General features: G+C 38.8%; 1 protein-coding gene across 3 annotated transcripts in view; it reads right to left on the reverse strand.

Moving 5' to 3' along the window:
* The window catches only part of LOC308618265 (multidrug resistance-associated protein 1-like), a 100,161-nt gene that overhangs the window by 1,003 nt on the left and 82,217 nt on the right, over nt 1–16,941 (reverse strand). For all 3 annotated transcript variants that reach the window (XM_081235857.1, XM_081235856.1, XM_081235855.1), the window contains 5 exons: nt 15,406–15,507; nt 12,434–12,577; nt 2,903–3,061; nt 1,449–1,615; nt 256–450 (listed from right to left, as the gene is read on the reverse strand). In XM_081235857.1, coding sequence (XP_081091983.1) covers nt 256–450; nt 1,449–1,615; nt 2,903–3,061; nt 12,434–12,577; nt 15,406–15,507 — 767 coding nt within the window. The remainder of the gene's footprint in view (nt 1–255; nt 451–1,448; nt 1,616–2,902; nt 3,062–12,433; nt 12,578–15,405; nt 15,508–16,941) is intronic.

Consider the following 16,941-nt stretch of genomic DNA (forward strand, 5'->3'; position numbering starts at 1 on the left):
TACTGTATGAGTCATGTCAGTACAAAATAAATGTACTATTTAACTCAGGAAATATATCAAGTTTTCTAATATTCTTTGAGCATTAACAAATTCCTCTAATTATTTTGGAAAATATCTTCCATACTATTAGGGGACATTTTGTATCTCTCAGCACAGATAAAATCCTTTATTAGTGGCAAGTAATTAATGTGTTTCATATGTTCAGTACGTATCTCTGTAGAAACTGGTTTATTTCTGAAAACAAATAAAGCATACCTGTCTGAATCAATGATAGAATGCAGTCTGTGAGCAATCGTCAAGATGGTGCAATCAGAAAACTCCTTCCTGATTGTGGTCTGCACCAAGTTATCAGTCTCAAAATCGATGGAAGCTGTTGCCTCATCCAAGATGAGAATTTTCGTTTTTCTCAGCAAAGCGCGAGCAAGACAGACAAGCTGTCTCTGTCCAACACTGTTATAAAAAATAGTAAAATGATTTCCACAGTGGATTTTATGGTCACACACTTCCTGTTCTAAAATTCTAATTATACTGTTATTCTCTTTCTAACCCGCACATTCATTCATTCTTTTCTTTAAGAAATATTCACTGAGTGATTACTATATGCCAGACTCTGGTCCAAGTTCTGCAAATAGAACAATGAATTAAACAGACAAAAGGCTCTGTCTGTGTGTTTACATGGGGAGACAAAAATAAAGATAAATGAGCAAAATGCATAGTAATGAGAAGAATTCAAACGTACAGAAAGGGAGGGTGTAAAATGTGGGTATGGGGTGGGCATTTTAGACGGGCATGCCAAAATAATCCTCACTGAGAAGATGCCTTTAAATTCAAGGCCGGAAGGAAGTGGAAAGTGAGTCCTGAAGATTTCCAATGGGAACTTGTTCCTGGCAAAGTGACTGGCAGATGTAAAATTCCTGAGGCAGGCAGGAACTGGCCTGGCATCTTCATGAAACAGCAAGGAACCAAGGAGGCCAAGGTGGCAGAAACAGAGAACGGGAGGAGAGAGTAAACAAAGAAGAGGCTGAGTCATACAGGCTGTGTCTCTCCAGTACAGAGAGGGTCTAACTGATTTCCCTTAGGTCTCTGATCACATAAAGGGACTATCCTAAGACATCAAACATCAAAGTAGCCCTTACAACATTTTTTTTTAGGAAGAAAGCTATTAGAGTAGGAGTCTTTGCAAAAGAAGATTCAATTAAATATTGACTTTTCATACTGCATTGTTCCTCTTTTTCCCCTTTGTCTCCCTTCACCAGCAGTTTCCCAGCCAGTGGCTATCATTTTATTTATTCCTTGTCTGCCTTCCCTAGGAGAAATCAACAATGGTGTGCTTTGAACAGGCCAGACAAAATCCATGGTAGCTCAGGAGTGACTTCCTTTTGAGGCCAACTCGTTTCTAAAAAGCCCTGAATGAATAACCTGGGCAAGTTCTGCTCTTAGCAGCTTACCTGAGGTTTTCACCACCCTCTGAAATTTCATGCAGCAGCTTCTTGGGAAGGGACTGCACAAACTCTTTTAAGCGACATAGTTCCAGCACCTCCCATAGCTCGCCATCAGAATACTTGTCTAGGGGGTCCAGGTTCATTTGAAGGGTTCCAGAAAATAAAACAGGGTCCTAGAGAATAAAATAGTCACCAGTAATCTTACTGTCACATGAGGCATGCGTACATTAAATAAGGAAAAAACAAAATGATCAAAACTAAATAGTTATCAAATTCATTTTATATTGAACCCCAAAGAAGAAGAAAATCAGAATAAGTTGCAAGTTAGATTACATCATTATAAGCTTCCTGATTCTTTCTCATCCTCTTATTAATAATGTCGATCACATCCACGATACTAATGATGATGGTAGCTGCCCTTTAGTCAGGGATATAATATAATACAGAAAAGAATTGAATAAATGTAATCTGTACTATGTATATAATATTATCTATCAGCCCACCGACCCAGAAAGATAGAAGTAAATATCTTCATTTGACAGATAGTGAACTGGAGGTTTTAAAAAGCTCTTGTCCAAGGACACACAGAAAGTAAGTGCTCAAGTAGAGTTCAAAGACGACAAGTCCACGCTCTTTCCAATACACTGACATGTCTAGTGAAACTGTATTTTACTACACCTGTTTTGATTTATAAGAGAGCAATGACTGTTTCTTTTCTCCAGTCAATTTTACCCCTGTCAGAATTTCAGATTTTACTCAAATTTGTTTTGAAGTAAATTCATGAATGTAAGTATGTGTTTAAACACTATGACAAAGAGATGATAGTATTTTAAGATATTTTTAAAGAATAATATAAAGATATTTCATAAATGCTCAGCTTAAATCTCTCAAACACACCTGAATAAAGTTATCTTTGACTGCAGAGGCATATTATTGAGCCAATTTGCATACTTGTTAATGATCAAGTTCCTCTGATGCCACAGGTGGAAAAATCAAAGGGCTTGAAAAGAGATCTAACTGCATTATTGTTCTTTTCATTTTTTCAATATTTCTAAACCTCAAGTCAAAAGAATCAAAATCCTACATTCAAATTACCAACTAAGCAAAAGCCTCAGTAATTGTTTTTTTCTTCCAAAAAATACCAATGTGTTTCAGCCTGATCTCTACATTTGAATTTTATTTGTATTTACTATTATGAAGGAAACTTGCAAAGCAACATAGTTTTTCAAATAGATAAATGCACGTAGGGAGAACACTTCAGATTTAGAGTGTTTAATAGGATTTAATTACATAGTTATTTTTCATAATACCTTTAAAATAATTTGGCTTCCCAAAATGAATGTGTATGCTTGAAAGGAATATATTAAAAAAAAATTAAAGCAAAAACAAAATAAAATGGAACAAAAGATGAAGTTTCCCTAGAGGGAGTTAAGAAAGACTAACGAGAAAACAGTCTTTACCTGTGGAATAATATTAAGTTTGCCACGAAGGTCATGAAGCCCAATTGTAGATATGTCAATTCCATCAATAATAATTTTGCCTCCTGATCTTTCTACAATTCTAAACAGGCAATTTGATAGTGTTGATTTGCCTGCTCCAGTTCGTCCCACAATTCCAATCTGTAATGAAATTATCATAAACAGTTTACATTGTACTTTTTGTAAGGGAAGGGGACCTTGGTACTGACAACAAATACATTATGTGTCAGGTCAGAAGAATTTAATTTTGCCAACCAGAATAACATTGACTGTCATGGAAGACTTAACATGACTTGCAAGGATGAGTCTTTATCCAGACACTCCTTACTCACTGGAGAGGCTTGGGCTAATATGTGTGTTTCCTCCAGTTTTTTTTTTTTTTAATTTTTATTTATTCATTTATTTATTGGCTGCATTGCATCTTCATTGCTGCACGCAGGCTTTCTCTAGTTGCGGCGAGCAGGGTCTACTCTTCCTTGCGGTGCGCGGGCTTCTCATTGCGGTGGCTTCTCTTGTTGCAGAGCATGTGCTCTAGGCGCACAGGTTTCAGTAGTTGTGGCACACAGGCTCAGTAGCTGTGGCTTTCAGGCTCTAAACTGCAGGCTCAGTAGTTGTGGCACACGAACTTAGTTGCTCTGCGGCATGTGGGATCTTCCTGGACCAGGGCTCGAACTCGTGTCCCCTGCATTGGCAGGCGGATTCCTAACCACTGCGCCACCAGGGAAGTCCCTTTCCTCCAGTTTTGAGTAATTTACTTACCACCTAATTAGAGCACATTAGCAGCCCCAGGAAGAGTGGATCACCCCTGAACCATCCCTAAACTAGCCATTAAGGGTGTGGTTTAAAGAGAGACTGATAATGGGGTTGTTTTCCTGAGACTTTCAAAATGAGGCTTCTCTACCATCCCTCCCCCAAAACAAACAAGCAAACAAACAGGGGACTGGAACCCTTTGCTTAGATAGGCTAAAAAATCTAAAGGAATGCCTGCAAATTTCCTTGGTGTATCAAAACAACTACTGCATCAAAACCACTAAGGGTGGTCACAGATAATGTCTGAGTATTTTGGACTCTTGGACTAAATAATCAGCTTGTCATAAACATCCAGTGATTGCATGTGTTCCTTTGGCCATGAAAACTAAAGCAACCTCTTTTGGGTGCTGATTTGTGTCTTGGTGTTAGTAGAACATTGGGCACAGAGAAGATTATGGTGGCTGGTTTGCCCTAATTAAAGATCTTAAATCTTAAATCTGACATACTACTATTATACATCAGAAAAAACAGGAGTATGTTGAATTCATTAGAATAATTAAAATTCCACAATGATTTCATTTGTTCCAAAAATATTTTTGTCCTTGATGTCACTGCAGTGGACCTGGTTTAGAGGGTTAGAAAAGGAGGTGTTTGGAGATGCCAAAGGCAGGTTTTTGAAAAAGGGAAAATGGAACATTGCTGTTAATTAAAATGTTTTTTTACTTTTACTGATTTGTAAAATATCAATCTGATTAGGCAGGATAATAATATGTTTTCATAAAACATTTTGAAAAATGTGGGAAAAATATAGAAGCAAAAATCATCTAAAATCCCATCACCTAGAGAGAATCAGTGTTTATGCTTTGTAACTCTTCTTCTAGGATTTTTGCTAATGTGTATATGTTTGCTTGTTTAAAACACAAAAATGATATACTATCAATAGTTTCGTATATAGTTTTTATCAACTAAATTACATCTCAAGCATTTTCCCATTTCACTAATGGTCTTGGAAAACATGATGTCACTGACTATACAAATATTCTCTCCGATGTATTTACTGTATAGGTAACTATATATTATCTTACTGTCTTATTGTTGTACTTCACTTACTAGAGGACGTAAAAATAAAGTATACTAATACTGGGTATATAGCCAAAGGAAATGAAATTAGTATGATGAAGGGGAATCTGCACTCTCAAGTTCATTGCAATGTTATTCACAGTAGCCAAGATATGGAACCAAACTAAGTGTATGCCATGCATGAATGGATAAAGAAAAAATATATATGTATATAAACATATATATAATCCTGCATCAAAATGAAGAAAATCCTGTGATTTGTGGTAACATGGTGAACCTCGAGGACATTATGCTAAGTAAAAGAAGCCAGACAGAGAAAAATATTGTATGATCTCACTTAAATGTGGAATCTAAAAACGTCAAAACGTCAAACAAAAGGTTACCAGGGATTGAAGGGTGGGGAAAATGGGAAGATGTTGGTCAAAGGGTACAAACTTTCAGTTATGAGGCAAATAAGTTCTAGGTATCTAATGCACAGCATGCTGTCTATAATTAATAATACTGAAATTTGCTAAGAGAGTAGATTTTTTTTTTTTTTTTGCGGTACGCGGGCCTCTCACTGTTGTGGCCTCTCCCGTTGTGGAGCACAGGCTCCGGACGTGCAGGCTCAGCGGCCATGGCTCACGGGCCCAGCCGCTCCACGGCACGTGGGATCTTCCCGGACCGGGGTACGAACCCGCGTCCCCTGCATCGGCAGGTGGACTCTCAACCACTGCGCCACCAGGGAAGCCCAGAGAGTAGATCTTTTTTTTTTTTTTATAACAAATTTAATCAGTTATACATATACATATGTTCCCATATCCCCTCCCTTTGGCGTCTCCCTCCCACCCTCCCTATCCCACCCCTCCAGGCGGTCACAAAGCACCGAGCTGATCTCCCTGTGCTATGCGGCTGCTTCCCACTAGCTATCTACCTTACGTTTGGTAGTGTATATATGTCCATGCCGCTCTTTCACTTTGTCACAGCTTACCCTTCCCCCTCCCCATATCCTCAAGTCCATTCTCTAGTAGGTCTGTGTCTTTATTCCTGTCTTACCCCTATGTTCTTCATGACATTTTTTTTCTTAAATTCCATATATATGTGTCAGCATACAGTATTTGTCTTTCTCTTTCTGACTTACTTCACTCTGTATGACACACTCTAGGTCCATCCACCTCATTACAAATACCTCAATTTCATTTCTTTTTATGGCTGAGTAATATTCCATTGTATATATGTGCCACATCTTCTTTACCCATTCATCCGATGATGGACACTTAGGTTGTTTCCATCTCCGGGCTATTGTAAATAGGGCTGCTATGAACATTTTGATACATGTCTCTTTTTCAATTATGGTTTTCTCAGGGTATATGCCCAGTAGTGGGATTGCTGGGTCATATGGTAGTTCTATTTGTAGTTTTTTAAGGAACCTCCATACCGTTCTCCATAGTGGCTGTACCAATTCACATTCCCACCAGCAGTGCAAGAGTGTTCCTTTTTTTCCACACCCTCTCCAGCATTTACTGTTTCTAGATTTTTTGATGATGGCCATTCTGACTGGTGTGAGATGATATCTCATTGTAGTTTTGATTTGCATTTCTCTAATGAGCAAAGATGTTGAGCATCCTTTCATGTGTTTGTTGGCAGTCTGTATATCTTCTGTGGAGAAATGTCTATTTAGGTCGTCTGCCCATTTTTGGATTGGGTTGTTTGTTTTTTTGTTATTGAGCTGCATGAGCTGCTTATAAATTTTGGAGATTAATCCTTTGTCAGTTTCTTCATTTACAAATATTTTCTCCCATTCTGAGGGTTGTCTTTTGGTCTTGTTTATGGTTTCCTTTGCTGTGCAAAAGCTTTTAAGTTTCATTAGGTCCCATGTGTTTATTTTTGTCTTTATTTCCATTTCTCTAGGAGGTGGGTCCAAAAGGATCTTGCTGTGATTTATGTCATAGAGTGTTCTGCCTATGTTTTCCTCTAAGAGTTTGATAGTGTCTGGCCTTACATTTAGGTCTTTAATCCATTTTGAGCTTATTTTTGTGTATGGTGTTAGGGAATGATCTAATCCCATACTTTTACATGTCCCTATCCAGTTTTCCCAGCACCACTTATTGAAGAGACTGGCCTTTCTCCACTGTACATTCCTGCCTCCTTTATCAAAGATAAGGTGACCATATGTCCGTGGGTTTATCTCTGGGCTTTCTATCCTGTTCCATTGATCTATCTTTCTGTTTTTATGCCAGTACCACACTGTCTTGATTACTGTAGCTTTGTAGTATAGTCTGAAGTCAGGGAGCCTGATTCCTCCAGCTCCATTTTTCGTTCTCAAGATTGCTTTGGCTATTCGGGGTCTTTTGTGTTTCCATACAAATTGTGAAATTTTTTGCTCTAGTTCCGTGAAAAATGCCAGTGGTAGTTTGATAGGGATTGCATTGAATCTGTAGATTGCTTTGGGTAGTAGAGTCATTTTCATAATGTTGATTCTTCCAATCCAAGAACATGGTACATCTCTCCATCTATTTGTATCATCTTTAATTTCTTTCATCAGTGTCTTATAATTTTCTGCATACAGGTCTTTTGTCTCCTTAGGTAAGTTTATTCCTAGATATTTTATTCTTTTTGTTGCAATGGTAAATGGGAGTGTTTTCTTGATTTCACTTTCAGATTTTTCATCATTAGTATATAGGAATGCCAGAGATTTCTGTGCATTAATTTTGTATCCTGCTACTTTACCAAATTCATTGATTAGCTCTATTAGTTTTCTGGTAGCAACTTTAGGATTCTCTATGTATAGTATGTCATCTGCAAACAGTGACAGCTTTACTTCTTCTTTTCCGGTTTGGATTCCTTTTATTTCCTTTTCTTCTCTGATTGCTGTGGCTAAAACTTACAAAACTATGTTGAATAAGAGTGGTGAGAGTGGGCAACCTTGTCTTGTTCCTGATCTTAGTGGAAATGGTTTCAGTTTTTCACCATTGAGGACGATGCTGGCTGTGGGTTGGTCATATATGGCCTTTATTATGTTGAGGAAAGTTCCCTCTATGCCTACTTTCTGCAGGGTTTTTATCATAAATGGGTGTTGAATTTTGTCGAAAGCTTTCTCTGCATCTATTGAGATGATCATATGGTTTTTCTCCTTCAATTTTTTAATATGGTGTATCACATTGACTGATTTGCGTATATTGAAGTATCCTTGCATTCCTGGAATAAACCCCACTTGATCGTGGTGTATGATCGTTTTAATGTGCTGTTGGATTCTGTTTGCTAGTATTTTGTTGAGGATTTTTGCATCTATGTTCATCAGTGATATTGGCCTGTAGTTTTCTTTCTTTATGACATCCTTGTCTGGTTTTGGTATCAAGGTGATGGTGGCCTCGTAGAATGAGTTTGGGAGTGTTCCTCCCTCTGCTATATTTTGGAAGTTTTCAGAAGGATAGGTGTTAGCTCTTCTCTAAATTCTTGATAGAATTCGCCTGTGAAGCCATCTGGTCCTGGGCTTTTGTTTGTTGGAAGATTTTTTATCACAGTTTCAATTTCAGTGCTTGTGATTGGTCTGTTCATATTTTCTATTTCTTCCTGATTCAGTCTCGGCAGGTTGTGCATTTCGAAGAATTTGTCCATTTCTTCCAGGTTGTCCATTTTATTGGCATAGAGTTGCTTGTAGTAATCTCTCATGATCTTTTGTATTTCTGCAGTGACAGTTGTTACTTCTCCTTTTTCATTTCTAATTCTATTGATTTGAGTCTTCTCCCTTTTTTTCTTGATGAGTCTGGCTAACGGGTTATCAATTTTGTTTATCTTCTCAAAGAACCAGCTTTTAGTTTTATTGATCTTTGCTATCGTTTCCTTCATTTCTTTTTCATTTATTTCTGATCTGATCTTTATGATTTCTTTCCTTCTGCTAACTTTGGGATGTTTTTGTTCTTCTTTCTCTAATTGCTTTAGGTGCAAGGTTAGGTTGTTTATTCGAGATGTTTCCTGTTTCTTAAGGTGGGATTGTATTGCTATAAACTTCCCTATTAGAACTGCTTTTGCTGCATCCCATAGGTTTTGGTTCGTCATGTCTCCATTGTCATTTGTTTCTAGGTATTTTTTAATTTCCCCTTTGATTTCTTCAGTGATCACTTTGTTATTAAGTAGTGTATTGTTTAGCCTCCATGTGTTTGTATTTTTTACAGATCTTTTCCTGTAATTGATATCTAGTCTCATAGCATTGTGGTCGGAAAAGATACTTGATACAATTTCAATTTTCTTAAATTTACCAAGGCTTGATTTGTGACCCAAGATATGATCTATCCTGGAGAATGTTCCATGAGCACTTGAGAAAAATGTGTATTCTGTTGTTTTTGGATGGAATGTCCTATAAATATCAATTAAGTCCATCTTGTTTAATGTATCATTTAAAGCTTGTGTTTCCTTATTTATTTTCATTTTGGATGATTTGTCCATTGGTGAAAGTGGGGTGTTAAAGTCCCCTACTATGATTGTGTTACTGTCGATTTCTCCTTTTATGGCTGTTAGTATTTGCCTTATGTATTGAGGTGCTCCTATGTTGGGTGCATAAATATTTACAATTGTTATATCTTCTTCTTGGATCGATCCCTTGATCATTATGTAGTGTCCTTCTTTGTCTCTTCTAATAGTCTTTATTTTAAAGTCTATTTTGTCTGATATGAGAATTGCTACTCCAGCTTTCTTTTGGTTTCCATTTGCATGGAATATCTTTTTCCATCCCCTTACTTTCAGTCTGTATGTGTCTCTAGGTCTGAAGTGGGTCTCTTGTAGACAGCATATATATGGGTCTTGTTTTTGTATCCATTCAGCCAATCTATGTCTTTTGGTGGGAGCATTTAGTCCATTTACATTTAAGGTAATTATCGATATGTATGTTCCTATTCCCATTTTCTTAATTGTTTTGGGTTCGTTATTGTAGGTCTTTTCCTTCAGTTGTGTTTGTTGCCTAGAGAAGTTCCTTTAGCATTTGTTGTAAAGCTGGTGTGGTGGTGCTGAACTCTCTCAGCTTTTGCTTGTCTGTAAACGTTTTAATTTCTCCATCAAATCTGAATGAGATCCTTGCTGGGTAGAGTAATCTTGGTTGCAGGTTTCTCTCCTTCATCACTTTAATTATGTCCTGCCACTCCCTTCTGGCTTGTAGAGTTTCTGCTGAGAGATCAGCTGTTAACCTGATGGGGATTCCCTTGTGTGTTATTTGTTGTTTTTGCCTTGCTGCTTTTAATATGATTTCTTTGTGTTTAATTTTTGACAGTTTGATTAATATGTGTCTTGGCGTATTTCTCCTTGGATTTATTCTGTATGGGACTCTCTGTGCCTCCTGGACTTGATTAACTATTTCCTTTCCCACATTAGGGAAGTTTTCAACTATAATCTCTTCAAATATTTTCTCAGTCCCTTTCTTTTTCTCTTCTTCTTCTGGAACCCCTATAATTCGAATGTTGCTGCGTTTACTGTTGTCCCAGAGGTCTCTGAGACTGTCCTCTGTTCTTTTCATTCTTTTTTCTTTATTTTGCTCTGCAGCAGTTATTTCCACTATTTTATCTTCCACCTCACTTATCCGTTCTTCTGCCTCAGTTATTCTGCTGTTGATCCCATCTAGAGTATTTTTTATTTCATGTATTGTGTTTTTAATCGATGCTTGATTCATCTTTAGTTCTTCTAGGTCCTTGTTAACTGTTTCTTGCATTTTGTCTATTCTATTTCCAAGATTTTGGATCTGGGAAATAGAATCTTGGATCAGCTTTACCATCATTATTCTGAATTCTTTTTCAGGTAGACTGCCTATTACCTCTTCATTTGTTAGATCTGGTAGGTTTTTATCTTGCTCCTTCTCCTGCTGTGTGTTTTTCTGTCTTCTCATTTTGCTTATGTTACTGTGTTTGGGGTCTCCTTTTTGCAGGCTGCAGGTTCGTAGTTCCCGTTGTTTTTGGTGTCTGTCCCCAGTGGCTAAGGTTGGATTAGAGGGTTGTGTAGGCTTCCTGGTGGAGGGGACTAGTGCCTGTGTTCTGGTGGATGAGGCTGGATCTTGTCTTTCTGGTGGGCAGGTCCACGTCTGGTGGTGTGTTTTGGGGTGTCTGCGGACTTTTTATGATTTTAGGCCACCTCTCTGCTAATGGGTGGCGTTGTGTTCCTGTCTTGCTAGTTGTTTGGCATAGGGTGTCCAGCACTGTAGCTTGCTGGTCGTTGAGTGAATCTGGGTGCTGGTGTTGAGATGGAGATCTCTGGAAGATTTTCGCCGTTTGATATTATGTGGAGCTGGGCGGTCTCTTGTGGACCAGTGTCCTGAAGTTGGCTCTCCCACCTCAGAGGCACAGCACTGACTCCTGGCTCCTCAATTTGGGATGATTTGTTGTGCATTCATGTATTCCACAGATGCAGGGTGCATCAAGTTGATTGTGGAGCTTTAATCCGCTGCTTCTGAGGCTGCTGGGAGAGGTTTCCCTTTCTCTTCTTTGTTCTCACAGCTCCTGGGTCTCAGCTTTGGATTTGGCCCCGCCTCTGTGTGTAGGTCGCCGGAGGGCGTCTGTTCTTCGCTCAGACAGGACAGGGTTAAAGGAGAAGCCTCTTCGGGGACTCTGGCTCACTCAGGCCGGGCGGGAGGGAGGGGCACGGAGTGCGGGGCGAGCCTGCAGCGGCAGAGGTCGGCGTGACGTTGCACCAGCCCGAGGCGCGCCGTGCGTTCTCCCAGGGAAGCCGCCCCTGGATCCCGGGACCCCGGCAGTGGCGGGCTGCACAGGCTCCCGGAAGGGCGGTGTGGACAGTGACCTGCGCTCGCACACAGGCTTCTTGGCGGCGGCAGCAGCAGCCCCAGCGTCCCACGCCCGTCACTGGGCTCCGCGCTTTCAGTCGCGACTCGCGCCCGTCTGTGGAGCCCCTTTAAGCAGCGCTCTTAATCCCCTCTCCTCGCGCACCAGGAAACCAAGAGGGAAGAAAAAGTCTCTTGCCTCTTCGGCAGCTCCAGAGTTTTCCCGGACTCCCTGCCGGCTAGCTGTGGCTCATTAGCCCCCTTCCGGCTGAGTTCTCGCCGCCAGCCGCAGTCGTCTCCCTGCGCTCTGACCGAAGCCCGAGCCTCAGCTTCCAGCGCCGCCGGGGCGAGCAGACAAGCCTCTCGGGCTGGTGAGTGCCGCTCGGCACCGATCCTCTGTGCGGGAATCTCTCCGCTTTGCCCTACCCAGGTATGTGGGGAGTTTCTTGCCTTTTGGGAGGTCTGGGGTCTTCTTCCAGCATTCAGTAGGTGTTTTGTAGGGGTTGTTCGACGTGTAGCTGTATTTCTGGTGTATCCGTGGGGAGGACGGTGATCTCCGCATCTTACTCTTCCGCCATCTTACCCGGAAGTGAGAGAGTAGATCTTAAGTGTTCTTAAGGTTATGATAATCATTTCACAATATATGTATATCAAACTATCACACTGTACACCCTAAAAAATATAATTTTTATTTGTTAATTTTACCTCAATAAAGCTAAAAAATAGTAAAATCATGTTTCACAATAGATTATGAACAGCTTAAAATATATATTTTTGTTGATAGAGGAAAAACTTATTCTGTACAAACCAACCACATGTCTTTATTACTTTTATATGAAATTTGAACAAATGACCATCTTATATTCAATATCACAGTATACTTTGGCCTTAACAATAAATATATGCAGATGAAAGGTAAAGTGAGACTTATAAAATATATATGGTACCTTCTCTTCCCCATGAGTCTGGAAAGTGATATCTTGTAATGCTAAACCAAGATCATCTCGGTATCGTGCCTGATATTTAACAAATTCCACTATCCCTTTACTGGGCCATTGTGATGGAGGCCTTTTAGACATTATCCAGGGTGCCTTAAAACAAAAAAATATTTTTTAAATTATAATTACAATAAAAATATCTCCCCCAATCAAAATAATTCTCATGTGTATAAACAAAAGTGATAAAACAAAAATGATGAAAGACATTTGTAAACATTATGATTTTTCTGAAAACACTTTTAAAAAATACCAAAATCTTAGAAATAAATTTTTACACATAAAGAGGCTTCCCATCTTCTATTAAGTTATTAAGAAAAATCTAAAACCTTATAAAGGAGCTGAAGGTATCCTGAAATTTTAGCTGAGAGGAGGACAGTTTGTCATTTATTCATTTCCCAAATACTGAGTGTTTACTGTGCCAGTTAATGCTTTGGTTGTTGGTGATTTAGCAGTGAGAAAAACAAATAATTCTTGCCCTTATGGAGCATGCATGCTGGTGAGGAGAGACAAAAAGCACCATATAGCCTAGGCAGAATGTTAGTTGATGATAAAGCTTTGGAAGTCAGGAAATAGGCAGGGTTGGTGTAATTTGAAGCAGGGTGGTTAGAAAAGGCTTAACTGGACATGGTCAGGAAACAAATCATGTGGATATCAGAGGAAACCCTTTCCAGGTAAAGGAGACTAACTGCATATGCTGAGGACCTGAGACTGAGGCCTGGCTCTGGAACACTGGAGGAAAAGCAGGAGGTAGAAGAACACACAGAAGACTGTGGTGCCCCGCCAGTGAGGTGAAGTGTTTTCATGAGAGGGAGTGATCACAAGTGTCAAATGATAGGCCAGGTAAAGTGAAGACTGAGAGGCTACCATTGGTGATCTTGACTAGGGCAGGCTCAGTGAAGTGGTAGGATTTAAAGCCTGTGTGAAAGAGGGTCCAGAAAAAAATGAGAAAAGAGGAATTAGAGAGAGCAAGTACAGGAACTATTCCCAAGAATTCTGCTGTAAAGAGGAGCAGAGAACCAGGGCTATAGAGGAGTAAATAGGGGCCATTTGGATACATTTACTTCTTTCCACATCAAGAGTTTTTGCAATGGTGTCTGTTACAACTTGCATCAAATTACATAAAGATGATTTTTTTAAATGTGTATGTGTTTGTGTGTGCACACACATTTTATCGTCCTTTTTTCAAAATGAAAAAAAAACATATATTAATAGCAAAAGATTTAGAAAATATAGAAAATGATACAATTTTTATATTAGTCATTACATGGCAATAAGCTGAACAAACTAAATATTGGTAACTGTGATTGTGATTGTGAAGGTAGACTAATCTTTCGTGAAATGTGTATGAAAAAGGAAGGTAAGACCCAGGGAAGAACCTAGAGGAAGATTCAAAGTTTAGGTAGGAGTTGGAGTATGCAGAAAATATTTTACTATATTTATAGGCTGAAAGGAGTAAAGGGATTGGGGTGCTGAAATTAGGAATTAGAGAAGGTGGTTAATGGAATAAGGTCTGAGAAAAGATATGAGGAGATGTTTCCAAAATACAACTGGAAATTTGTAGGTCTTTATTTGGAGGAGGAACACTTCTTCTTCAGAGTTACGAGCAAAAGAGGAAAGTTTCACGAAGATTTAGATACCTTTATAAATGGATTGAAGAAGACACAGAAATTCAGCATATACCCTTTATCATCTGCCCTGTTAATTCATGGAACTGGGAGACAGAAGTACCCTAGATTAGTAAAATATGTAGATAATGCTAACATTATACTCTGTCTATAGTCTAATTCTTCTCTCACCCAAATTATAGTTAATTAAAGGGAACAAAGCAGACTGATTTATTCTCCTTCTCCTTCTCATCCACAGAGATGTTAATGATGAGTAAATGGGACAGAAGGTATAAGCAGTAAAGGTGTAGTTAATTTTGAAATTGGACAATCAGACTGTAAATAATTATGAGGTGACTGCATTAAGACACTTTTCTCAATGTAAAATCTTTACAAAGTTATAATCATAGATTGCATATTTTACTTTACTTTGGTAGGGGACAGATCACTGTGCCCCTTAAAAACAGGTGCTCAGGGGCTTCCCTGGTGGCGCAGTGGTTGAGAGTCCGCCTGCCGATGCAGGGGAAACGGGTTTGTGCCCCGGTCCGGGAAGATCCCACATGCCACGGAGCGGCTGGGCCCGTGAGCCATGGCCACTGAGCCTGCGCGTCCGGAGCCTGTGCTCCACAACGGGAGAGGCCACAACAGTGAGAGGCCCACATACCGCAAAAAACAAACAAACAAACAAACAGGTGCTCATATTTCATTTTTATAACAATACTGAAATGGAATATCTTATAATTTATGAACAGTCCTAATTTAATTATCAGTGTTTTTTTTTCTACTTTAGTGATTATTTAAAATAATGGTGCATTTTACAATAGATTGAATTTTAATTTCGTCGAAATGCAAAATATTACAGCATAAATTTGGAAATGCAGGTTTTGTTCAAAATTGATTTTTAAGATGTCAGTTCAAGGTGTATTACAATATCTTGGGGCTTCCCTGGTGGCGCAGTGGTTGAGAGTCTGCCTGCTAATGCAGGGGACACGGGTTCGAGCCCTGGTCTGGGAGGATCCCACATGCCATGGAGCAGCTAGGCCCGTGAGCCACAGCTACTGAGCCTGCGCGTCTGGAGCCTGTGCTCCGCAACAAGAGAGGCCGCGACAGTGAAAGGCCCGCGCACCGTGATGAAGAGTGGCCCCCTCTTGCCACAACTAGAGAAAGCCCTCGCACAGAAATGAAGACCCAACACAGCAAAAATAAATAAATAAATTACTAAAAAAAAAAAAAAATAAAGAGCCCTTTTAAAAAAAAAAAAAAAGGTGTATTACAATATCTTAATTCTGCATCCATTTATTATTTAGGAGTGCTTACCTCTTTATCCATATTTTCATATTCACAAACTCTTTCAATGGAAACTGCATTGGTTTCAATTTCACATGCTTTCCTTACCCAAAAATTGAGAGATTGAGTAATCTGGAGGTGAAAAACCAAGAGCTTAATGAATGAGTATCAGTCTTTTATATACTATTAATAATACTTTATAAAGCTTCATTTTTCAGAATTTTCATATATTTTATTTCTTAGAATTATTTAACAACTTTAGAAGTAAGCATATTTATTCTTAGACACACATATGTGCTTCTTTAAGTTTGTTAAATTCATTAATATCATAAACAATGATTATTTCTCAGAAGATGGAATGAATATAGTTCAACATATATTAAAGGAGAACATACTTGGTGTAAGAAATGATGAATACCAAGACTGATGGGATATGCCTTAAGAAATGTACATCCTAAGTGAGGAAAAAGTTTGTACACAATGTTACCTTTGGCATTCTTTACCAGCTTCCATTAGAAGGAATTTTCTGACTACTCCTGTCTCCTTTTTTCCCCCCAAACTCTACTTTCTTCTCATGCAACTTACCCCTAAATATAAGTTCCCCAAGGTTGTAACTTCAAATCTAGTTCTGAAAGTCACAAAACTCTCACGATTCAGATTTTTCTTGAGCTTGGTGCTAAACCATTTGATGGCCGACCTGACTGAACTGATGTGGGTCTCCTTAAAGTGTTGATTTAACCCACTTAGGATGTACATTCACATATTTCACTGCAGAACAAATAGTTTGATTACAGAGTTCTGCCCCAGGCCCTGCATATATACATACATACATACATACATACATACATACATATTGATATATTTATTTGTGTGTGTGTGTGTGTATATATATATAATATATATATATATATATATATATATATATATATATATATATATATGTTAAATGTATTATATTTCCTTTCTAGAAGCCTAAGTTCTGAATTCTGAAATGCAACTGACTTGAGGCTTTTAGGTAAGGGATTAAGGGCATGTACCCAAATCATGTAGACCCATCTTTTAAATAATATGGAATTATATTAAGCAGTTTGATACATTTTCTATTTTACTAAGGGGACTTGCACACAGTCATAACACTAGCAGTTTGCAGTATCATATAAAATAGGGCTTATTAGGAAAAAAATTACAAGCAGAGCATATATTCTCCCCAGAACTTGCATTATCTCTCTGCTTAGTTTGGGCAAACCGGATGGACAGGCCACAGTAGAGAGGGGCCCTATCCCTGTTATACTTTATAACTCTATAAGGATAGGAGAACAGGAAACTTCTGGGTAATGATGCAACAGCAGGAGTTTCCTGGATCCTCTAACACTGTGCCTTGGGTATCAGCCTGTGTTCTCTGTGAGCTAACTTAGAAATACTGAGCTAGCTCTTTTGCTAGTAGCAAAAAAAAAAAGAAATGAGCCTCCAGGGTAATCCAGATTTGTCTCTCATTACTTAGTTATACAATCTATAATTCAGAAAGGAAAAGGAGAAGAGAGCTTAATTAATTGGATTATAAACATA

This window comes from Mesoplodon bidens (genome assembly GCF_964165515.1).
Source record: "Mesoplodon bidens genome assembly, chromosome: 5".
Classification (NCBI taxonomy): domain Eukaryota; kingdom Metazoa; phylum Chordata; class Mammalia; order Artiodactyla; family Ziphiidae; genus Mesoplodon; species Mesoplodon bidens.